The 25,348-nt window shown below is 41.7% G+C and overlaps 1 protein-coding gene across 1 annotated transcript in view; it reads right to left on the bottom strand.

Annotated features, from left to right (window-relative positions):
- LOC126185164 (serine/arginine repetitive matrix protein 1) overlaps positions 1-25,348 on the bottom strand; it is a 170,347-nt gene that overhangs the window by 6,021 nt on the left and 138,978 nt on the right. The window contains exon 3 of the mRNA XM_049928011.1: positions 124-232. Within this exon, the coding sequence (XP_049783968.1) occupies positions 124-232 (109 nt within the window). The remainder of the gene's footprint in view (positions 1-123; positions 233-25,348) is intronic.

Below are 25,348 nucleotides of genomic sequence, written 5' to 3'. Positions count from 1 at the left end.
AGATCAAGATTTACTCACTAAAAATAAATAATTAAATAAAACTACGCCTGGAACCTTAGGAACCATACATAGTTCAAAAGTATGTACTTCTACAAAAACAATAATTTATGTTAATAATCTCACCTGTTGGTGTAGGTACACCAGATACCGGAGTTGCAAGTTCACCCATAAGGGAAGCTTCAGATGGGTACTCAAATGTAGTAGTTGCAGAATCGTTGAAAGAAATATGCATCTGAAACAATGCCAACAATCTTCAATGTTTTACATTCTGTTACTGCCCAAATGAGAATCTAATTTGTTTAATAATTATAATATCATGATAGATTTAGTATCAACACCACAGTCAGATAATAAAATCAAATGCAGGCAGTTTTGAGTGTAACAACTAAAGACACTGGTCTGATGCATTCACATTAAGCACCCTTGCATGCTACCTGTAATAGCTATTGAAAAATCCTAGTTACTCCGAATTAGTTTTTGATGCATAATCTGGGTAACATTTTGTATGGCTGAGTAAGAAGTTTTCAGTATTTTTCTGATAGCCCTCATGACATATTTTCATTGTTTTTTTGTCAAACTCTTGTCAGATGCAAAATTTTTAAAAAACATTGTGAATCTGCAACTTCACACTTAATGTCAACAAAACTATCATTTTATTAACACTGTAAGCGCATTATCCATTCCATGGGACTCACAATGAACACTATTTCGGTGATGTCAGTCCCCTGGGCCTGACAGTCAACTTTACTTTTGGACAAAGTCAGACTGTGGAGACTGTCACTGTACTTTTCATATGGACATCATCAGTGCAGGACAAAGGAGTAGTTTAGATTTTCATGAATTATAAAAGGAAACCAACTGTTTAATTAATTTTCTATCTGCATCCATCTTTAGGATCTGCAGCTCATCTTTCTTTCCATGTTTGCAGTTAAATTATTGGATATAGGTTCCACCTTTTACACAAAAAATGTTTTTTCTTGTTACCCAAACATATTTTTGCACCTCTGTGCCATCATCAGGGGGTTTTGTTTATTGAAAACTATAAAAAGTGAACATATTTTAGGTTGTAACTGATGTAAACGAAGTGAGGCCTGTAGGAAGTTTTTGTTCATTTTTGTTCTTACCGTGATTTTACACAATATGGTTTTGTAGGACCATCTGTATGGTGTCCTGCACTGATAGCTTGTCATCTGCAAACCAAATGATGTAAATGTGAATTTCATCAGCAAGTTAACACATCCCTTTATTTCTTTTTTTTTTTTAAATGTGCTTTTTGTGTGGCAAAATTTTTTGTGTATATGTTTGTCAGTACACACGTTTTGTTGTGAGTTATCCTCCACCTTTTGTGTTCTGGGGACACTGCACTGCAAAGTTCCTTTAGTGTGTTAAGTAATGTGTGATTACAGAGTGTAGTGTTCTCATTTAAAACTTTTTTGCCTTTTGCTATTGCCTTCTGAATGTGGAAGTAATCTCCTATTGTCAGTCTGTGGTATAGACTGTGGCTGGATTTCAGTATTTTTAAATCTGTCGCTGTTGTAGTTGGGTGGTGGTTATGGACTATTAGATGGTCAGCAAATATGCTATTGGTGCTGTTACTTTTTAGGGCACTGAGTATCTTGTTCTAAAGTTCTTACATGTTTGTCCTATGTATACTGACTGGAAAGTGTTGCACGTGAGTTCATGTATTCCTGATCTGTTGAATTTATCTGTGGGTGTCTCCTGTGTTATCAGTTTTTGTGTGGTGTGGAAATAAAATTGTTTGTTAAACATAAAGTAATTTTGTGCATTGTGCCTGAATGTTGTGTTCACAACAATATCTATGCACTTTATCAACCACCTTTCCTTCCTTTTATCCAATCGTGTTTGCTTCTTCATATATCTATACCGCCTGGATTTTCTTCATGTGAATGATGTGCGAGCTGTTTCCAAAATATCATGATTGACACTTTCTGTCCCATCACATGTTGTATGATATAGATATCACACATTCACAACAGCTGTGTTCAAAAAGATAACGAATGCTAACTTTTGTTATCATTTTAGAACTTCATTAATGGACTGATATACGCACTCATCTGATCAGAAACATGAATAGCCAATTTTCCCTTATTCAAGAACAATTTTTGGTTTCCAATACACCCCTCTTCTGATTGTCATGTTTTCAGTTTTACTCCAATACACGTCAGGTGGTCGCTAGCACACAGGAGTGCCACCTCAATGGAAAGCCCAGTAAAATTGGCTCCATGCACAACCTGTCAAACAAGTTTTTTTGTTATATTTTAACTCTCCCTTCAAAATATCAGGCTGCCCAACAAACTATACTCTAACCCACACACATTTCTAAAGAGATGTGTATTACCTATTCAGTTAAAGTCTCATCTAGTGGAAGAGGAATAAATTAAGGGAACCACTTCGAGTCCTGTAAAAAAAAAAAAAAAATAGAAAATGGATTGCAAGGTTACTTATTATTTTGAAGTAGGGGTTGCATTCTGGGATACTTACACAAGGCACACTTATGTTGTATGTGTAGCACGCTCCTTGTTAGGAGTCTGTCAATCCATGTAACGACACTTTCATTTTTCTAAGATGGTGAAAGAATACAGCAGATCCAGAAAAAAATATTTTTTCCATCTTTAAAATGTAAACCTAGATCAATGCCAACAGAGATAACTTTTTGTCTATTAAAAGACAAGAAACTATCAGTCTTTCTAAATATCACCACGAGATACTGGACAGTTCTATGTGGCACATCGGTGATGGTATGGGTAAACATTTAAATGTGGTTATCTTCCCGATTTTAATGTCTGATAGGATCACTGAGCTAAAAGCTATACTTTGTAAAGCACTTTGGTGCTAAATACATTAAATAACAGCATTTTTTATATGACAGCAGAGTCGGTGAGAATATGGGTGCCTACAAAAAGCAAAAATCAGTTTCCTTTTGGCAACAATCTAAATCAGAACAGTATGTAATTGCAATCTGTACTCTTCCCACTTAAGACATGCTGGCAATAGAAAAACACATGTATACTTCCTGAGGCATACAGTGAGGTAACAAAAGTCATGGGATAGTGATACACACATATACAGATGGTGGTCATATCACGTACAGCAGGCATAAATTGGCAGTGCACTTCCAGGGCTGTCATTTATACTAATGTGATTCAAGTGAAAAGATTTCAGACATGATTACGGTCGCATGACGGGAATTAACCGAGACTGAACGCGGAAGGGTAGTTGGAGCTGGATGTGTGGGACATTCTGCTTATGAAATTGTTAGGGATTTCAGTATTCCAAGACCCACAATGTCAAGAGTGTGCCGAGGATACCAAATTTCAGTCATTACCTCTCATCACAGACAACACAGTTGCCAACGACCTTCACTCGATGATCAAGAGCAGAGGCATTTGTGTAGAGTTGTCAGTGCTAACAGAAATCAACGTGGGATATACAATGAATGTACCTGTTAGGAGACTGTGGTTAAATTTGGCATTAATGGGCTATGGCAGCAGGTGACCATCAGAAGTTCCCTTGCTAACAATACTACATCACCTACAGCACCTCTCCTAGGCTCGTGACCATATCAGTTGGACCATAAAGAGCTAGAAAACCATGGCCTTGTCAGACAAGTCCACATTTCAGTTGGAAAGAGCTAATGGTAGCGTTCAAATGCTGTGCAGATCCCACAAAGCCAAGGATGCTTGTTGTCACCAAGGCACTGTGCAGGCTGGTGGCGACACCATAGTGGTTTGGGCTGGGTCCTTTGGTCCAACTGAACCGATCACTGACTGGAAATGGTATTTTCGGCTATTCTGAGACTATTTGCAGCCATTCATGGACTTCATGTTACCAAACAACGATGGAACTTTTATGGATGAGAATGTGTCATGTCACAGGGCCACAACTTTTCGCAACTGGTTTGAAGCATGTTTTGGTCAATTCTAGTGAATGAGTTGGTCATTCAGATTGCCTGACATGAATTCCATGGAACATTTATGGGACATAATCAAGAGGTGAGTTCTTGAATTGGCAACACTTTTGCAATTATGGATGGCTATAGAGGCAGCATGGATCAATATTTCTGCAGGGGACTTCCAATGACTTGTTGAGTCCACATCACATCAAGCTGCTGCACTACTTGGGGAAAAAAGAAGGTCCGGTGTGATATTAGGAGGTATCCCATGACTTTTGTCACCTCAATGAATTAGGCAGTAGCATATATGCTGCTATTTTGAATCAACTTTTTTAAATCCTTGTTTATGCACTATGGACTACTGAGCAGCAAGATTAAACACACTCAGCAGCATGGACCACACAATTTCATCCAAACGATGGAGGGTGAGTTAGTTCCATGTTCCATGGACCATTTTGCACAATAAAATTGATGATGTGGAATGAGTCATTTTTACATTCACATCGCAAATTAATTTGTAAATATGGCTACATGCTGAACACTTCTAATATTTTTTTTTAAGTTTTACACATTACAGTAAATGAAAATCTTCGATTCAAAAAGAGGAGTTGCAAGGAGAAACTTTTTCAGTTTGTTTTCATATTTTACTTTGCATTGTAGACCCCTTTTGTGCTAAAGACACCACTAATGTGAACAAATGAATGTAGTTTTTCCTTCTGTTATTGTAATTATGTAAATAATTGTTCCTTTGGTATGTAGTAGATTATTTAGAAAACCTAATGAGGGAATAAAGATATTGTGATGCAGCAGTCAGAATGCTTAACTCCTTAAACATGTTCCTGTAAGATAATCGTAGGCAAGCACCTCACATTAGTCTTACAGAACATTTTTGAGCAATGAGGTGGTAGTGTCATGTCATGATATGACATGGGCACAAAGCGTTAGGAGTGTATCCTGTGCCATAATAGCATAAACAGTCAAGAACATGACAAATAAGTCGCACCTGACTGCATGCCATGCACATCTGGTGTGATGACATTTGACATGCTCAATACAACTAAGGCCACATGACTTGGCACCTGGTGGGGAGGGGGTGGGGGTAGTTGGAGGGGGACACAAGCGCTCATGTTTATTCAGTGTTACTCACACTATTCTGACAGTTAGGAAGTGAAGGAATGGTGCTGGAAGCATACAAATGGATGCATATCATCAGATGATAGGTTCTTGCAAATTCATCAAGAACTGATGGTTAAGATAACAGGATGCCACATCTCAACCACTTTCCTAAACTATTCCCTGTTGGCAAATGGGGCACATTGAGCCAGGTAGTTTCTGACACATCATACCAAACCAACAGTGTATAGTGATGTGTCAGGCAGCTTTTTTACATTTTGAGTGTTCACTGGCAGCGCTCCTTCAACTATGTTAATGTTTGTGTAATGAGTGGGGCAATGGCTTCCTGTATCAAACAGCAAGTCGGTGGGTTCTAGATGATGTCTATGTTTACCAGAAGTTTCTGTTGTTGTTGTTGTAGTACAACTCTGAATTTGCGAGTTATTTGCTGCACTGTGATATAAACCAGCTGTTATAAGCTGAAATAATTTAAGGTAACCCTTCTCAGTATGTTGGAGCCCATAGCAGTTGACTCCATTTGCCCAGAAAGGAAGTTTACCTTCCCATTCATGAGCAGACCTTACAACTAAATGCGTAATATTAATTTTAGTAGAATTTGAAATTTACGTATACACAAAATACTGCTAAATATTAACCACCTCCAGAAAGCTATGATGCGGAAGTTAGATTCAAACCCGAATCTCACCAGCCTGATTTACTCTCTCTCTCTCTCTCTCTCTCTCTCTCTCTCTCTCTCTCTCTCTCTCTCTCTCTCTCTCTCTCTCTCTCTCTCTCTCTCCCCCCCTTTTTTTTTAAAAAAAAAAAAAAAAAAAAGCATTGGTACAATAAACCAAAACAGGTTACATCAGAAAGGCTACAGCTAGCTTATTCTCTGATCCCAGTAGAAAGTAAGCTAATTCACGTCTGGACACTTTGCTGTTAGGAGCCTTTGAACTAAGAAATAAAACTGAATTTAACAATGGTCAAATTCACTTTAATTGCCGAAAGCACCAGTTCAGATTTAATCAGCAATCTGATGACAAATCCCAGTGATAAACAATGTTAACTGAAGATTGGATTCATAGTGCTTCACTATACTTCTTAAGTATGTGGAATCCATACCCCGATCACATCGTAACCAGGATCGTGAGTGGTCTTAGGGTTATCTGACTGGCAAGAAAGTGTTACAAAATGTTTCACATTTTCTAAATTATCAACTGCCTGGCAAACTAAGAAAGATGCCCTATTGCACTGTGGGGTTCCTTTCAAAGGTTTAAATTGTTGGCAATCGTCTTATCATGCACGAGTTTCGGAAGTGCTATTCCCAAGCACTGATAATACTTCATCTTCTGAAGTGACGAAGGCTGTGAAATGCACACCTACTTCAATGTCAGCTTTGAGTGCTCTGTACAAGGGGCCTGTGTAAGGAGAGCACATGGGATACGCATGTCACATCCAGTACAAATTACCAATGAACCTGGCCTTCCGTTGGGAGGATTAGAAAATACAATCCCAAGTTAAAACAAAAGTAGTCAGAATATAGTGAGAGAGAATAATGCACACTTCAGAGACACTGCGACAAGGGAATGATTGAGCACCACAATGTGTAGCCTGGGAGGCTCATTGTGCTGAATAGATTAACCCAAGGAGTAGAAAATGCAATCCGTAACTGAGGTCCACATCGGAACAAATTGTATTTGCATTGGTTATCAATTCTTATTTAGTTCTTTCCGAAAGGGTAAATTAAATGATACTGGGTACTGAGTGTCCACTGCAGTAGACAGATTGAATTTCACTAAAGTGCAATTGAATTTACATGGGAGGAGATCACTGTTTAGATTTACGATAAAGTTTCAGTTATTTCCTTCTTCAGCGTCGAGGAACAATTTGAGAATAATAAACTGTGTTTGGTAACATCATTCAAGGACGCTGAAGAGTGCTGAAGTTACAGGGGCCAACACCTGCCAATCTGCCAGGCCTTTGACAGAAAACTTGAGTTCGTATGTTGACGCCATTGTGCTTTGTGGACTGTACAGTGTTGTTATAGGCATGGACTAGTGCGAACCCACCTCAAATCCTGAAGGCTGTCGGGTCCACTGTAACTAGTTCCACTTCCAGTCTACAAGCGTATAAACCCATGTTTGCTGCAGAAGCAATGGTCTGGTGGCAACGGTTAGCTCCTCTGTAGCATCACTGGGTGACATTTCCTATCCATAATTTGTTCAAGATATTCTCTGCAACTACTCTGACTTTGTCAGAGTTGTTTCACTGCATCCTATAAAGAAATTTGAGTAATTCCTTGCTCTCACTTCCTTGAAGATCCATGACAAAACGTCACCTCAGTTATGCACAGATTATTAATTACTGTCAGAGTAACAATATATTGATCGATTATGTCTATAGATCTTGGCGTGTCCGCCATTTATATGACAATGTTTGCGTAAGCCATAGAAGATTAAACACCTCCAATGACGCCCTGCTTGACGCTACTGAAGTCTTAAGTGGCGGTGGTTTGGGGTTAGTGAATGGACGCTACAGGACGTCTGGCTCGGAGCGTTCCTTGAAATATCGATTCGCAACAGTTCGTTGTGTCACTGTGGCGACTATTGCTACTGCAGATGCAGTACGATGCGTCACAGCCATACGCCAAACACTATGGTTTTCCCTCTCGGTAGTGCCATGTGGCAGTCCGGGGTCCGGTCTTCTTGCGGCCTCACACTCTCATGACCATCGCTGCCAGCTACCATGTACAGTGGCTATATTCCTGCGAAGTCTTCCTGCAGTATATACCATCTTGTAGCCCTATTATACGACCTCGTTCAAACTCAGTCAGGTGTTGATAATCGCGTCTGTGTCGCCTTAAAGGCATTCTTGATTAACATCAGCTCACCACTTCCAGTCTCAAAGGTAATTAACGCTCACGACCGTTAAAACGTGTATTTAAACAAACCCCGATTTGCATCCTCACGCGACTGGCGCGAAAGTTGAATAGACATCTTTCATATGCAGAAACGCGACTACCAGATTTCATTAATGTCGCAATTCCTTCTCGGTGTCCCCCCACCCCCTTCTTCCTTCACAGCAGATGGAGTGATGTTAGCAAATGATTGTATACTTTTCCGAACGTATGAAGTTTGAAGGGATCTAGAAGTTACTCGCGAAAATAATAACGGCTAATATTTTTTTACTGTAAATTAGTTAACAGGCTGAAGTAGTGTGAAAACAACGAGATTAGTTATAAGTGTATACAATAATAACTGCAACTATTGTGCCCACATCAGATTATTGTACCTGGAAATACAGCGCGCACACACATTATATAAGGAATAACGATCAGCATTGGTGCTTCCTCCTGAGCTGTCAGCTGGTTGGTTATTCAGCGCTCGTATCTCACGGAAGATAATGAACACCTCGCTGCGTCATGTGCTATCGGCAGCATTAAATTATGACGCCGCGTGAGCCAGTAGGGCTTCTGTATTACTTCGTTGGTTATAATATCAAAACTGGCGTGGTCCGACCAATGCGCTGTCTTAAATGACTACAGTGGTTTGAATGCAATGTTTCCAGTACAGTTTGAATACTGTAGTCGAGGAAAGCTGCATACTTGGGAATCTGAAGAACCCATCGGTGCGGCTCAGTATGGTCCATCAGACTCCCCGCTAATTCAGTACTAATTGCTTTACTGTAAGGAAGTAAAGGTTTAATATCCCTCGATGACAACATCATCAGGGATTGGGGAAGGATGGGGTACGAATTTGGCCGTGTCCGTTTTCAAGGAAACCATCACTGCAATTGCCTTGTGTGATGTAGGGAAACCACTTTAAACCTACATTTGGATGACCGGACACTACTTTGAACCACCGTTCTTGTGAAAGTGAGTACAGTGTCGCAAACACTGTGCCACCTCGTTTGGTGGTTTACTGGATGTGAAACATCTTTGAGTTCATTTATAACAAGGATCAGCGTATAATTTTTCTGACAGCCTGTGAGATATTTTAACACAATTTTCCGAAACGCACGTTCTGCTTCTGTATGGAGTTAACGATAATATAGTTAGACAGTGGAGTGTACATTTGTAAGATAAGAGATTACTGCAAAACTCAAGAATCATGGGAGCGATGCTACTGAGTAGTGGTTCATACGACCGAAGGAACATGGACTGACTTTCGGCATCGCCAGACGCAAATTTTGATATGGCAAGCTCCTAAATCTCGAAGGCCTGCTGCCACGCGAGTAGCTTATTAAAAGAACAAAGCTTTTTGTAAACAAAGCTTGGTTGGACATCTGCCTCCAGGTTTTCTTCCAGTTCTGTTGAGTATGGGATGCGCTTAGTCACGCAACCTGCGTTTTCAACGGTTTACATGTGCCAGATGGCAGTAATAACACGTTTCACATCCTCTTTGTCTGACAGCTACAGAACGGAGCTGTACTTCGTATGCATGGGGCACACTGGTTTTTCATATTTCAGAACAGTGATGTTATATACTCTGTCATTCGACCGAGCACATTTTATTGCTGTTAAGAGTTCACACTCTAATATTACCTTCATCGATATTTTATCATTTGCGGCGGATTCTCGAAACTGAATTACTGTACACCTTTAATCAAAGTGATTCCCAAGCATACAGTAATTATCACGTTAATAAAAATTTCAGTTTACTGTTATTACATTTGGTGGGCAATAAAATTCCATGAAGTGTAAGTTTCACGGGAAAATAAGAATATTCTTTTGTTCAAGCCATTAAAGTCGTATTAAATGTCCACACTTAAATATGATTCAGTACGAAGGCAGTAATCGCCTGCGCTACGATTAATGACAAGGGAAGCACAAAATGTCGCGGAAGGTTCAATAAGAAATGACATCCGATGTACATGACAAAACGCGGACACAAACATTTAACCTCGCTTTTCATCTTCCGCATTTCATTGACCCAAAGCGAGTTACACTAGAATGGCTTACGACACATTCGTTTCGGCGCCTATCTTCAAAACCGATTCCTTGTTTGGAAGTACTGCGCATTGCGACAGCAAATTCAATGATGTGGCCCTGAAAAAAGGTGACGTTGTCAGGAAGTATAACAAGCGGGGCTACGTCCTGTCTAATGAGCTTAAAAATAACATATTTCTTTTACCGTATAGTTATTAAACGAATATCAATTAAGAGTATGATGAAGCTTGATATCCGTACTTACTAAAAGGTGAAATTTATAGTTATTTCGGTCCAATGAAGTATTAGCCTTCTGATATAATTTGACACCAATGCTTTGAGCAGATTTCAAGCATAAGCAGTTTCGACACTGTAAAGTAGCACTCCGCTGTTTCAGTCTATACATGCGCAAGATTCTGTAAACGCGTAAGCTATTCCGTGAGGAAATCAACAGACAGTGCATCTGACAGGGACACATCTAGCTAACTAACTGGCCGTTAGTTATTGCTGGTTGGGCAGGTTGGAGTAAGAGAAGAGTACGTCACCTGAACGGTACCGTGTCAACAATAGCAGGACCCAACGGGCCCGACCGGCCGCCGTGTCATCCTCAGTGTAAACGGATGCTGATACGGAGGGGCGTGTAGTCAGCACACAGCTCTTCTGGCAGTTATCAGTTTTCGTCACTGGTGCCGCCATTTCTCAATCAAGTACTCCTCAATTGGACTCAAGGGCTGAACGCACCACGTTTGCCAACAGCACTCGGCCGCCCCGGACAGTAACCCACCCAAGTGCTATCCAAGCCCGACAGCGGTTAGCTTTGGTGATCTGACGGGAACAGGTGTTACCATCGGTCTACAACAGCACTAAGGAAAATGGACGCTTTAGTTTTCCTTAAGTAGAAGTGCATATGAGGAAAGGCAGTTAACCTACAAGAGGATGAGATAAAATACTTTGGATTTCGTGTCAGTTTTTTAGAACTTTCACATGGCCTATAGTTGCTGCACTATTTAGCCAACTACAGTGTTATTTGGAATTTTTATGAACTACATAATTATTTGGTATGTTTACTGCGAGTTCATCGCTGTCAGTAATAATTACATGTTGCCACATCGCATAACACACACACGCTTTCTTAATTTTGCTTTAACAAGCAACAATAAGTCTCGTGCGGAGGATGTTCACACCTGGCCTCTTAAGCTTATGGTCTTCACGAGAGGTAAAAAAGTGGCCAGTCACCACGAGACTAGGAGTTATGAGTAAGGATGAATTTGGAGTATACACGTTTCCCTGTGATAATGTCCGTAAAATCAGCAATTTGTTTTCGGATATACTTTTTCGCGGGCATTATCTCATGATGGAGCTAGCTGTCTTCACCAGGTGTTGCGAACGATGGTCTTCTGTGAGCGCGCTGACTGGACTCTAACCAAGCAAGAATGAAATCGTCAATCCGTCAGGACACAGAAAGCACTTCCACCGATTACGCCGTAAAAGGTTACATTATTGAAAGAACAGCTAAACAAAATTGGCCAAAATGGCGTATGGATGTGACGAACACCTGGAGTAAATATGGCCACAAAAAATACACAATCTACATAGGCTATGTTGTTGAACTAGTAATGATAATTTGGTCTACCACTTAAGTTAGACGCGCCCTTGAGAAACTCCGCGTCTTTGACCTCGGGTCAGAATATTGTACTCAGTTTCCGTCGTTCAATTTTCTCGATGGCATTGACCATTACCAGACACTCGTCAAGTCTACGGGAGTTGACGTATCACCAATACCAAGGCCATCTAGAAAATAGAACGACCGATATTGAGAACAAGATTCTAATCCAAGGTCCAAGATTCTACGTGGATGTGCAAAAATTCAGAACTGTGCTCCCTGACCGAACGATTCAGTTCCATTCCACACAGAAGACGCTTGAACCAAAAAAGCAACGTTGGATGGTTAGCCGACTCCCAAAGATATTTCACGGAAATCGCCGTTCACCCACTGGCAACTACTGACAAGAAAAAGATCACTTCTTTATGTTCATGGTCAGGCAGACAAGAGAAAGAGGAGGAAATGAACGTTTAACGTCCCGTCGACAACGAGGTCATTACAGACGGAGCACAAGCTCGGGTTAGGGAAGGATGGAGAAGAAAATCGACGGTGCCCTTTCAAAGGAACCATCCCTGCATTTGCCTTAAGCGATTTAGGGAAAGCACAGAAAACCTAAATTAAGATGGCTGGACGTGGGTTTGACCCGTCGTTCTCCCGAATGCGACTCCAGTGTGCTAAAGACTGCGCTCCCGTGCTCGGTACAACAGAAAATAGTCAAGCTCAAAAACTCATGGATACTAGAATGACAAACCCAAAGCGACATGTAGTTTTCGGAGAATTAGAAGAACATAATATAGAATGTTTCTAAGTGTCTCATCGAAGGGTCAACACACATATTAGTAGTAGCTAATAATAATAATAATAATAATAATAATAATAATAATAATAATAATAATAATCGTACATGTAACGATTGCGTTCAACCCGCTACGATTGTAAAATGTTGCCAGCAATTAGCTGCTAATTGTTCAGTTATTTTTAGCTCTCAACTGAACTGCTAGCAGTATCTCGTTATCACTGTCAGAGATAGAGTGAAGGAGTTCATCTGATAAGTTATCATCAAATAGGCTGCGGATGTTTACACAACGCATCTTGCGAAATGGATGATGAGGGCGGCCCTTTCACTCGTGGGTGGTGGTCCCCTATTTAAGGCGCTTAAGTACAAGAAATCTAAGCACTGCTTTGTTTACTGCCGATTTGGAAACGATAAAGAACGTTATCAACTCTTCGTTGGACGCTTTAACTTCAGTTGGAAATACCTTCACTGAACTTTTACTAGGCTCTATCCAGACCGATTACACAGTGTAATGTCCACTGACAAAATTCTATAGTGCGGCTTAGTATTCAGGTTGACATCAGATAGCCATTTACAGTTTACAGCGTTGACATTCCCCCTGCAACATACCTGTATTAGAAAGAAATATCGATAGGATAGGTGAAAAGCTTTACCGCGTACTGTCCACTCCAGTGTCTTCCTGTTACCTAACGAAACAAAAAACAAAAATCTTTAGTTTGAGTAATAGCTTCTCGCACAAGTGCAAGCCTTTCTTCCCATAGTATTTTGTCTCTCCTACGAGAGAAAATTAAAATAAAACAATGTTCTTAATCTTTATCAAACTAATTGTTTCACTATAACACTAAGGGCTACTCGAAATCACAATCATCTTCGTTTTCTCTGAATTCTTCCGGGGGTTGTTTGGTCTTTACCAACGCATAATGTAGTCAGATGAAAGCATCAAATCTAAGCACAACTTCTTGTTCTTACACATGGCACAAACACACTTTCGCTCGTTAAATTTATGTTATCAATTTAAAACGCAGTAATAAAAAAGAATACCAGCGTTAAAATAAAGCACATCCGTTTATTATTTACCTTGATCATGCACAAGTTACTGAGTATAAACATCCGTCTAGATATTGTGCTCAATTATTTCCAGGAAATTGACGCAGTTTATTTATGTTAGCTCTACTCTGAAGTAGGTATCTCTGTAATCTGCATTCTGTATATGTTGAGAAAGACCATTTTCGTCCCCCTTCTCTTACTACACACCCTAAACGATCTATAACGTAGAAAATAATGTATAGCCATTGTAAACACTTTTCGAATGCTGCTCGACGATAGTTCTTAAATTATCTAATACAAGGCTCTGCATTCAAACACAGCCTTAAATCTCAGTTCATGCTTCGAGGGACGTACATTACTTCCAGAATGTTTGTCGTCTGTCGTACACACACGACATCTGGCATCCGAATCGCATTCTTAAGCAGTACGTATCCATCAGCTTTATATAAAATAAATGGTACAAGTTATCAGAAGACCTGGAAATTACCATATCCATCACTTAGTAAGATTTTATAGCGTTCTGAAATATTTTGGCCTTAGTCAATTTTTTCTAGAACCAAACTAATGAATGTTCATATCCCTTAGAATTCTATTGATTAACCTACTACTCTGTCCTCACGCAGCATAGCTTAGAATTCTGTAGATTAACCTACTCAGTCCTTACGCAGCATACAGGGGGTTACAAAAAGGTACGGCCAAACTTTCAGGAAACATTCCTCACACACAAATAAAGAAAAGATGTTATCTGGACATGTGTCCGGAAACGCTTAATTTCCATGTTAGAGCTCATTTTAGTTTCGTCAGTATGTACTGTACTTCCTCGATTCACCGCCAGTTGGCCCAATTGAAGGAAGGTAATGTTGACTTCGGTGCTTGTGTTGACATGCGACTCATTGCTCTACAGTACTAGCATCAAGCACATCAGTACGTAGCATCAACAGGTTAGTGTTCATCACGAACGTGGTTTTGCAGTCAGTGCAATGTTTAAAAATGCGGAGTTGGCAGATGCCCATTTGATGTATGGATTAGCACGGGGCAATAGCCGTGGCGCGGTACGTTTGTATCGAGACAGATTTCCAGGACGAAGGTGTCCCGACAGGAAGACGTTCGAAGCAATTGACCGGCGTCTTAGGGAGCACGGAACATTCCAGCCTATGACTCGCGACTGGGGAAGACCTAGAACGACGAGGACACCTGCAATGGACGAGGCAATTCTTCGTGCAGTAGACGATAACCCTAATGTCAGCGTCAGAGAAGTTGCTGCTGTACAAGGTACCGTGAACCACGTCACTGTATGGAGAGTGCTATGGGAGAACCAGTTGTTTCTGTACCATGTACAGCGTGTGCAGGCACTATCAGCAGCTGATTGGCCTCCACGGGTACACGTCTGCGAATGGTTCATCCAACAATGAGTCAATCCTCATTTCAGTGCAAATGTTCTCTTTACGGATGAGGCTTCATTCCAACGTGATCAAATTGTAAATTTTCACAATCAACATGTGTGGGCTGACGAGAATCCGCACGCAATTGTGCAATCACGTCATCAACACAGGTTTTCTGTGAACGTTTGGGCAGGCATTGTTGGTGATGTCTTGACTGGGCCCCATGTTCTTCCACCTACGCTCAATGGAGCACATTATCATGATTTCATACGGGATACTCTACCTGTGCTGCTAGAACATGTGCCTTTACAAGTACGACACAACATGTGGTTCACGCACGATGGAGCTCCTGCACATTTCAGTCGAAGTGTTCGTACGCTTCTCAACAACAGATTCGGTGACCGATGGATTGGTAGAGGCGGACCAATTCCGTGGCCTCCACGCTCTCCTGACCTCAACCCTCTTGACTTTCACTTATGGTGGCATTTGAAAGCGCTTGTCCACGCAACCCCGGTACCAAATGTAGAGACTCTTCGCGCTCTTATTGTGGACGGCTGTGATACAATACGCCATTCTCCAGGGCTGTATCAGCGCATTAGGGATTCCATGCGACGGAGGGTGGATGCATGTATCCTCGCTAACGGAGGACATTTTGAACATCTCCTGTAACAAAGTGTTTGAAGTCACGCTGGTACGTTCTGTTGCTGTGTGTTTCCATTCAATGATTAATGTGATTTGAAGAGAAGTAATAAAATGACCTCTAACATGGAAAGTAAGCGTTTCCGGACACATGTCCACATAACAGTTTCTTTCTTTGTGTGTGAGGAATGTTTTCTGAACGTTTGGCCGTACCTTTTTGTAACACCCTGTATATGCCACTTCCCACTTTCTCTAGCTCAGGGAATGAACTACACTCGCAGTGCCTGACTGTAGTACACTCTTTACACCATGTACTTTCGCGACATCACTTGTTTTTGTTTCTGTATGTTATCGATAAGTGGTAGCGTCTGCTTGAAGAAAGTTGTTTATCACAGTGTCAGCATGTCTTCGAGAAATAAAGGTAACGTGGGTTTGATTTTGGACTATAACATGTTTACAGCATGCTGCAATATGCTCATATACATTACACTATCGAATAAGTAATTGTTTTACATCAAGACAACACAGCGGTTTTTTCTTCAACGTTTCACTGTATACAGTCGGTATTACATATACTTTCACATTCCAGCTGAAATGCTTTCATAGTTTTTAGATGCTTGTTAGTGAGTTTTCTGAGTATTGCAGATATTTATATTATTTTCTAGTTCATATAAACAGCCTGACTAAAACAATGAAGCACCCAGAAGATGTGGCTGAATGGCAATGTAACTCTGTACGCGTATACATTATCGGTAGGTATGGAATGATTAAAGTTGCAATTCTCTCACAGAACGGATACAATAGTGCATTAGTGACGTTAATGTTTTGCGTTTTTACAGTAAATAAGGGACGTGTGAGACAGCGTTAACAGCGTCTGACAGAGTTGGGAAGGGGCCCCATTGTTCTTCTCCATTTGGCCGGCTGATCTAATCGTGTATCCAAATATGAAGCGTTCGTATGCGAAATTGACCCGATGCTGGATTGCGTGGAACGTGAGGGCAGGCATACGGGACGTCAAGGTTCCGGTCTACCACGTCTGACCTCCACAAGCTAGGATCGCTATATTGTGCACCAAGCGTATGGTAACCACTTCACATCTGAAACTGCCATCAGAGAACATGCAATGGATTCCCTGCACCATTCTGTTCATCCCACACCACTGGCCGGAGACTAGCAGTAGCCCGATTAGGAAATTACCGTTACATGCGTAGGCTGCCATTAACACTACACAATCGGCTGCGTTTGGCGTGGTGCTGTGACTGGGAAGCATACACTGTTGAACTGTCCCCCATTGTGTACAACGAATCACGGTTCTGCGGATGACAATCGACGCCGAGTACAGCGGCGACCTGTGGTAGCGGTCACATTCTTCCAATGTTTTGAAGAGGCAAAGCGATGTTACTCCTGGCGCCATGGTGTTCAGGTCGCGGCTGGTAGTGATTGAGGGAAATCTGGTCGCACAACGGTACGATACGGACATCCTGCGCCCTCATGTATACCTCGCATGCGACAGTTTCTTAGTACCATTTACAACGCTCGTGCAGACATGGCTTAAGTGTGCCTCAATGAACTGTCTGCGTGATGAGGCACTCCAGTGGCTACCGAGAGTCCCAGATCCGCCCCCGACAGAACACGTACGGGACCAGCTCGGACGCCAAACTCCCCCCCAGTGCCAGTAAACAGGGTATTAAAAACAGGAGAGGATACAAGAGCTTCAGGACACCCTTCCCGACCGAATAGGAGCATGCATCCAAGCCACAGGGGATGCAGCGTCATACTGAAAGGTGGACTACTACTTCTTAATTCTTTGTTAATTTTACTTCATTTTGTAATCAGTGTCATAACATCACAAAACTTCTCAGCCCGTGAAATTTCATATTGTATCCTCGCCCTTCTGGGTGCTTAATTTTTTTCTGTGAGGTAATGTTTATTATTCACTTTGAATATGTCATCGAATTTTTGTGAATCACCGCAATTTTTTAAATTTAGTATTTCACTCATTCTGTCTTAGAACAAGGCATTAACTATCAATAAAAGCTTTTCATTCATAAAATGTAAGCTTAGGACTGACGAAGTTAATACCTATCACATCATAGTTTCCCCAACAGTATAAAGTAGAGCAGCCGGCCAGTATACACTGAGTCATGAGAAAGCGATATGCACATTTACAGATGGCGGTAGTATCGTGTGCACAAGGTCTAACAGGGCAGTGCATCGGCGGAACTGTCATTTGTACTCAGGTGATTCATGTGAAGAGACTTCCGACGCGAATATGGCCATACAATGGTAATTAACAGACTTGGAATGTGGACTGGTAGTTGGAGCTAGAAGCATGGGACATCCCATTTAGGAAATCGTTAGGGAATTCAATATTCCAAGGCCCACAGTGTAAAGAGAGTGCCGAGAATACCAAATTTCAGTCACTATCTCTCACCATGACAAAGCAGTGGCCGACGGCCTTCAGTTAACGACCGACAGCAACGGCGCTTCCGTAGAGTTGTCAGTGCTAAGAGACAAAGAACAATGTGTGAAATAACCACAGAAATCAATGCGGGATGTACAACGAATGTATCCGTTAGGACAGTGCGGTGAAATTTGGCATTAATGGGCTATGGCAGTAGACGATCAATGCGAGTTCCTCTGTTAACGGCATGACATTGCCTGCAGCACCTCTTCCGGGCTCGTGACCACATCGGTTGGACCCTAGGCTACTGGAAAACCTTGGCCTGGTGAGACAAGTCGCCATTTCAGTTGGTAAGAGCTGAAGGTAGTGTTCGAGTGTGACGTAGGCCCCACGAAGCCATGGACCCAAGTTGTAAACAAGGCACTGTGCAAGCTGGTAGTGGCTCCATAATGGTGTGGACTGTGTTTACAAGGACCGAGTCCTCTGGTCAAGGGATCATTGGCTGGGAATATTTATGTTCCGCTATCTGGAGACAATTTGCGGCCATTCATGGACTTCATGTTCCCAAACAACGATGGAATTTTTATGGATGAGAATGCACCGTGTCACTGAGCCACAATTGTTCGCGATTGGTTTGAAGCTCAGTTTGGACAATTCGAGCGAATGATTTGGTCACCCAGATCGCCCGACATGAATCCCATGGAACATTTATGGGACATAATCAAGAGGTCAGTTCGTGCACTGGCAACACTTTCGCATTTAACGACGGCTATAGAGGCAGCATGGCTCGATATTTCAACAGGGGACTTCTAACGACTTGTTGAGTCCGTATCACAGCGTGTTGCTGCACTACATGCGGAAAAAGTAGGTCCGACGTGATATTAGGAAGTATCCCACGACTTTTGCCACCTCAGTGCAAAGTTGCATCACAAATGAGAAATTTTATATTTTGGATTAGAGTTGCCGCATGGAAGGTAGGCTATTCTACAAAAGGTGTCAGGTTCTCTTAATTCATGAACAATATTTTCTGAGATACCCTACAAACCCTTTTATAACTTATATAAAATGGTGGAATATTAGCACAGACGCCAATATCTCTTCTTACGCCCAAAAAATATTGTGAAATCCTTTGTGTTTCTTTACTGTACGTTATTCAATATGGAAGCGTTGCTTTTGGTGAACTGATCTACAAACTTTTGTTGAGTAGGTGTTGTTACTGAAGGTAAACACGTTTCTCTGAAAGTGGTTTTACGCTGACAAACTGTAGTCAGTTTTGTTGCATTGTCAGCTACGCTATCGAATGTCCCGCCCCGGCAGATTCACACAGGCCTGGCCAAGCTTAACACAATTCAGGTGGGGCAAGCGCACCAGAGTATGCGTGGTAACGAGTATCTTGTCTGAACACCTATTCACGGTCTCATCGATGTTTCACGTGCAGTTCGAGAACTTGGATTAACCTTATGCGAGTAAGCGAAAGATAAACACACAATACACAGGCGAGGCGTTAATCTTTCTCGACTCCAATTATTTGACTCAAAAGGTATTTATCTCTATTCAGGTACACTAACACGGACCAGCTCATGAAACTGAGCCCACGCAGTTTTGCAACTTCATTAATCACTATGACACAGGCATCAATTTTAAAAAATTGAACTATATTTTTGTTGTACTAGAAAGGCAAATTGTACGAGACAAAAATCAATGATATTACTACGTACTATCTACGCCTAAAAAGAAAATACGGAGTACAATTAACATTGAATATGGAAATTTTTCAGTTGGCAGTTTGAATGTCCCAACGCCCAGAAGTTTACTGCACTGTCCGCGGAAATAAGCGCCGTCAATGCAAACCACAAGTAGTACTTACGCCGCTCTTTACGGAAACCTACATCGTCAAAACAAGTTACTTCACCAAAATATAAATCTGGTTGAATTAATTCCAACAAAACAGTCTCTTTGCAATGTTATTTTTTCTTTCTTTCATCAACTTCATCATAATGCTATCGAAACTAGTCGTTAAAGTTAAATAAATAATAAAAAAGAAGTCATATTGCCAGTCACGTGTTACACTACTGGCCATTAAAATTGCTACACCAAGAAGAAATGCAGATGATAAACGGGGATTCATTGGACAAATATATTATATTAGAACTGACATGTGATTACATTTTCACACAATTTGGGTGCATAGATCCTGAGAAATCAGTACCCAGAACAACCACCTCGGGCCGTAATAACGGTCTTGAAACGCCTGGGCATTGAGTCAGAGCTTGGATGGCGTGTACAGGTACAGCTCCCATGCAGCTTCAACACGATACCACAATTCATCAAGAGTAGTGACTGGCATATTGTGTCGAGCCAGTTGCTCGGCCACCATTGACCAGACGTTTTCAATTGGTGAGAGATCTGGAGAATGTGCTGGCCAGGGCAGCAGTCGAACATTTTCTGTATCCAGAAAAGCCCGTATAGGACCTGCAACATGCCGCCGTGCATTATCCTGCTGAAATGTGGGGATCCGCAGGGATCGCATGAAGGGTAGAGCCACGGGTCGTAATACATCTGAAATGTAACGTCCACTGTTAAAAGTGCTGTCAATGCGAACAAGAGGTGACCGAGACGTGTAACCAATGGCACCCCATACCGTCACGCAGGGTGATACGCCAGTATGGTGATGACGAATACACGCTTCCAATTTGCGTTCACCGCGATGTCGCCAAACACGGATGCGACCTTCATGATGCTGTAAACAGAACCTGGATTCGTCCGAAAAAATGACGTTTTGCCATTCGTGCATCCAAACTTGGTGCCAGCCTTTCTGTCTAACGCCACTTCTTCAGCTTTCGAGTTAATTTCGATGAACTTTTATCAAGCTCTTTCTCGTGTGGCTTCATGTGTCTGAGTGGCTCCGTTCCAGAAATTACCACCACAGAAAAATCCGACATGGTCACTGCGAATCAAACCTGAGACCCCCGTAATAGTAGCCAGCGACGCCAACCACAAGACCGCACAGGTGGCCCTTACCACAGCGATTAATGAAGTTGGGAAAACTTATTGGCGTTTGTTTAATGAACTTGTGCTCACTATCAATCAAGATGAAAAAAAAATACAAATATCATTAAGGAGTCAAAAGTCATTTGAAATAAAAAAGTTAGGCGCCTAATCCCATGTATAAATACATAATAAAACAACGGCTACGGCTTAGGGTTGTCTTAATCACTGAAATTTTTATGATCCAAGTCATGTTAACAAACCACTTTTTAATCTTTTATACACAAGATTAGTGTAACTCGTCTGCTTCGAGACGAAGCATACAACTAATGCGATTGTGGAAGTTCAGGACATGGAACATCATCTACACTATCGCAACTGCCCCATGAGATGTAGAACTGATGACCTATGGCTTGACAAGAAAGAAGCACAGGACGTGGCCCGATATCGGGCTGAGGAACTTTAAATGAAATTTTCCGGACACGAGGAAGTAAAAGTAAGCGTAAGTTGGTGGTTCTACGTTCATCAGACCACATACCCAAAGGAACGATTTACAACTTCTGGTTATACCAAAGAAACTTTTTTTCTGTTACTTAACATGAGTTTCGCGTTTGGTAAAGTTTCGTGTATTTAGAAATTGTCAAATTGCACTCTGTTCTGGAATTCACATCAAACTGAGTGCCTACAACTCTCCGAATGACTCTCAAATCAGAAGAGTATGGCAAGAGAATACCACCTGCAATACATTCTTGCCTTTTAATGCAATGCAATGTTCAGTCTACAAGGAAGTTAAAGTCACTTAGACGACGACGTCATTAGAGATGGTGCATAGGCTTGGATTGAGGTAGAATACAAAACGATATCGTGTCGTCTACTTTTCAAAAGAATAACCTCGATATTTGTCTCGAGTAACTGAAGGAAATCACGGAAAACCTGAAGTTGGATGGCCAGACCGGGAATTTGAACCACCGTCGTCCCGAATGTGAGTTCTGACCAGCCTACAGGCCTACTGAAAGCTGGGAGATGATACGTAACATTGTGCACCGAAATCTAAATTTCCGCACACTTTAACATTTCCCATTGAGATAGACGTGCCTTCAGCAGACAGCGAAGTAATCTTATCCACTTCGATAGATTAGAGGTTTTACACTAATTCCTTAAGTCCCTTACTCACTCCGAGATAAAATTCTTAACACCCTGGACAGTTCCTCGAAGGGACTACTACTGTTTCCCGTTCGACCTATTCATTCACAAGCAGAGACGCAGAATCTTATCGTGCAACTGTCTTTAAAAATCAGTTGCCTAAATTCGTAAATAGAAGAAGCAAAATATCGACAACTATCGACGCAAAGATTAATTTATACCCATAAAACTATCATTTCAGAGCTAAACTAATCTGGTCATAAGTATGACACACAATACATTGACTTAGCGGACAGTATTAGACACAATCGCTGGCTTTTTGTAGATGATGCACATTTGGAAGCAATGTGAAGAGAGAGGAAGTGGAACGACCACATAGGCTCAGTTGTACGTAAACGAAATTAAAGGCTCCGATCCACTGCAAGGACAATGGGAAACATCGGTTCTCCTACAAGACACTGTATAAAGGAAAACCGTATCGCACAGTTGCACGGGATCTATATCAGGTTGGGCACCACGGATATCGGATTTATAGAGACATGCCTCTATGAATGGCAAGAGTGTGTAACGTGAATGTAGAAAATGGTTAACTGTCAGACACTAAGGTGCACATCTCACTACATCCTGTTTGGGAAACTTAAGGATCCGTCCCGCAGGGAAGAAACTACAAACATTCTTCCTCCCCTACGTTTTTATGTTTTGGAAAAAAAACTAATACACTGGTGTCCAAAAATTAAAGCAAAAAACGAAATTTTGCAACGTTGCGTTTATTTTAGCACAAAACAGAGTAAACAGTTGATAGTAAAGTCGAAAAAATGTAAAGAAGACAGAACGTAAACAATGATAGACGAAAAAAATTTTTTTCCCAACTTACAGGATTTGCACACACATTCCGACAACTTTTTAGTGTGCTCAATGTAGGATGTACCCACCTCTAGCAGCAATACAGGCATGACAACTACGGGGGATGCTAGGAATGCTATCATCAATCCAATGTTGAGGCAATGACGCCCATTATTCCTGCAGAGCTGCTCTCAAGTATTTGAGAGTGGTTGGTGGACGCTGATGGGATGCAACCCGTCTCCCTAGTGCATCCCAGACACGCTCTGTGAGACTGAAGCCGGGAGAGCGAGCAAGCCACGCCATGCGTGCAATATGTTCCGTTTCCAAGAAAAACAACACCCTGTGCTCTATGAGGTCCAGCATTATCGTCCGTCAATACGAAGTCTGGGCCGACGGCACCTCGCAACAGCCGGAAGAGGTCCCAAGATCTCGTCACGATACTTGACAGCAGTTAAATCTTGCCAATTCACAATTTCATGAAGAGGTGTTCGAGTCGTCAACATAATCCCTGCCCACACCATTAGGGATCCTTCCCCATATCGGTCTCTCTACAATGCTTGGATTCCGAAATTGTGATCCACATTTCCTCCAATTGAGAATCCGTTGAGAATCACTCTCCAGACCAAATTGGGACACACGTGTGAAAAGTACATTGGCCCATTGTTCGACTGTCCAGGAGGCATTTTGACGACTCCATTCTGGACTTTCCTTTCTGTGAAGATAGGTCAGAGGTATATAGCAGGTCTCCGACAATAAAAGCCACTCTGCCAAAGCCTTCTGTACAGCCAAATAACGGTCCCCACTTTTTGTTGTCAGATGTTCTGTTCTTCGGGATACAGTTTAGGTCTCTATTAACCGTCGCCACATCCTAGAAACAAGAGAACGATTCACGTTAAGCCATTGGGCCACATTATTTTGCGACTGTCTACTTCCATTCTTTCTGTGGCACTCCACCACAGAGTCTGGCAGGGATCCTCTGTGTGCCATATTGCACTGTCTGTGACAATGTACACAGCGACTGTCGATGTGGGACTATATCTCAAACACTACACCGTTTGATAGGTGCCTCGACGTCGTCGTTGGCGTGGTTGTCCATTGAACAGAATGCCATCTTCCGTGCAGAACACGATCATACGGACATCTATTGACAGTTTGTATGGTTATATCGTGAATTAGATACAGGATGGGGAAATAGCGGTTTATTGCTTTAATTTTGGGCACCAGTGTATATGGTGCATTAAAAGGTACCCTCTGCCACAGACTTTATACATGCTGCGAATCACTATGTAGATGTAGCTTCGCAATCTTCGCCACGGTGGGAAAATACAAGCAAGCATCTTGCAAGGAAAATTTGCTGCATATTGTTCTGGCATCATATAGCAACTTAGGGAGAAAAACAAGTTTATTGGTTACGGAAGCCGGTTGACAACTTCGTAACAAAGGAAGCTGTGCCGGATAATACGAAGCAAGCATCCTGCCTGCAGCTGATTAGATACGCGCTTCCTGCGTCACCCACTAGCGTGAAGCGCCTGCGCTGGCGAAACAAGGTTCCGACAACCAGCGCTCATCAGGGCATAAACCGTGAAAATTCATTTGAGTAACGGCAGATTTTCAGTGTTGGGCTTGCCGTTATACTATGTCAGCTGCCGTGCAGCTATTGCAACGCCGGGTACGAAGACAGAACCTGTGCCGGAATCTGCTGACGGAGGCAACATGTCACGAAATCACGAAAACAAACTGAAGATACTGCAGTTATATTACCACGTTGTGTAGAATGTTAATTTTGCGGCTGATATGTGACTGTATTTAGACGTGTCATATCTTTCCCACAACAAATGTAAAACTGAAGCTGTCGACAACCCGACGGTTCCTCTGACTACTGCTACTACGCTCCTATTACAGCTCATTTCCTCAACCAGTGACAAATCTGAACACCCACTGCGGTCCAACACTAGGTCTTGACACTTAGCAAGTAGGCCATCGACTCTCAGACATAAAAAAAAAAGATTAACAGTTCGAATAAAATTTCCAGTTGTTTTGACAAATGAGAGGGGTCACGCAAATTGTGTTTCCGATCCTGCTTATGTAATTTTATTTAATAAGTTTAATTATTTCAGTATTCTCCGTCTGCGAAACACTACAAGGAAATTCGATCTCGCGTTATCTCTCTGTGACTCACAACTATGGCTGTTACTAAGCAGAACTTTCCTTAGAGCCTCAGGTACAGTCCAGCGATCAATAGGGAAAGAATCGATTCGAATATTATTTGACAATGTACATTTGCCAGACGAATGTCCAACAGCGTGCACTGCGTCGCTCCCTAATACAGAACGCCTTCTGCGGTACTCACAGTCATATTTCGATTGAACTAAGGCATTTCCTTCTAAATTTCACATAATGGCAATTGCGTTACGTACGGCAAACGAATAATGAACAAACTTCAGTGTTTTCTTCAAAGTTTTTATGCAACTCGAAGCACCGAAGAGGGGCAAAAATTCAGCACTTGCTGTATAACTGACGATCTTGCTAAGGTTCCCACATCATATAACA

This window comes from Schistocerca cancellata, chromosome 4 (genome assembly GCF_023864275.1).
Source record: "Schistocerca cancellata isolate TAMUIC-IGC-003103 chromosome 4, iqSchCanc2.1, whole genome shotgun sequence".
Classification (NCBI taxonomy): Eukaryota; Metazoa; Arthropoda; class Insecta; order Orthoptera; family Acrididae; genus Schistocerca; species Schistocerca cancellata.
The sequence above is the reverse complement of the archived record's forward strand: the minus strand, read 5'-3'. Positions and strand labels throughout refer to the sequence as shown.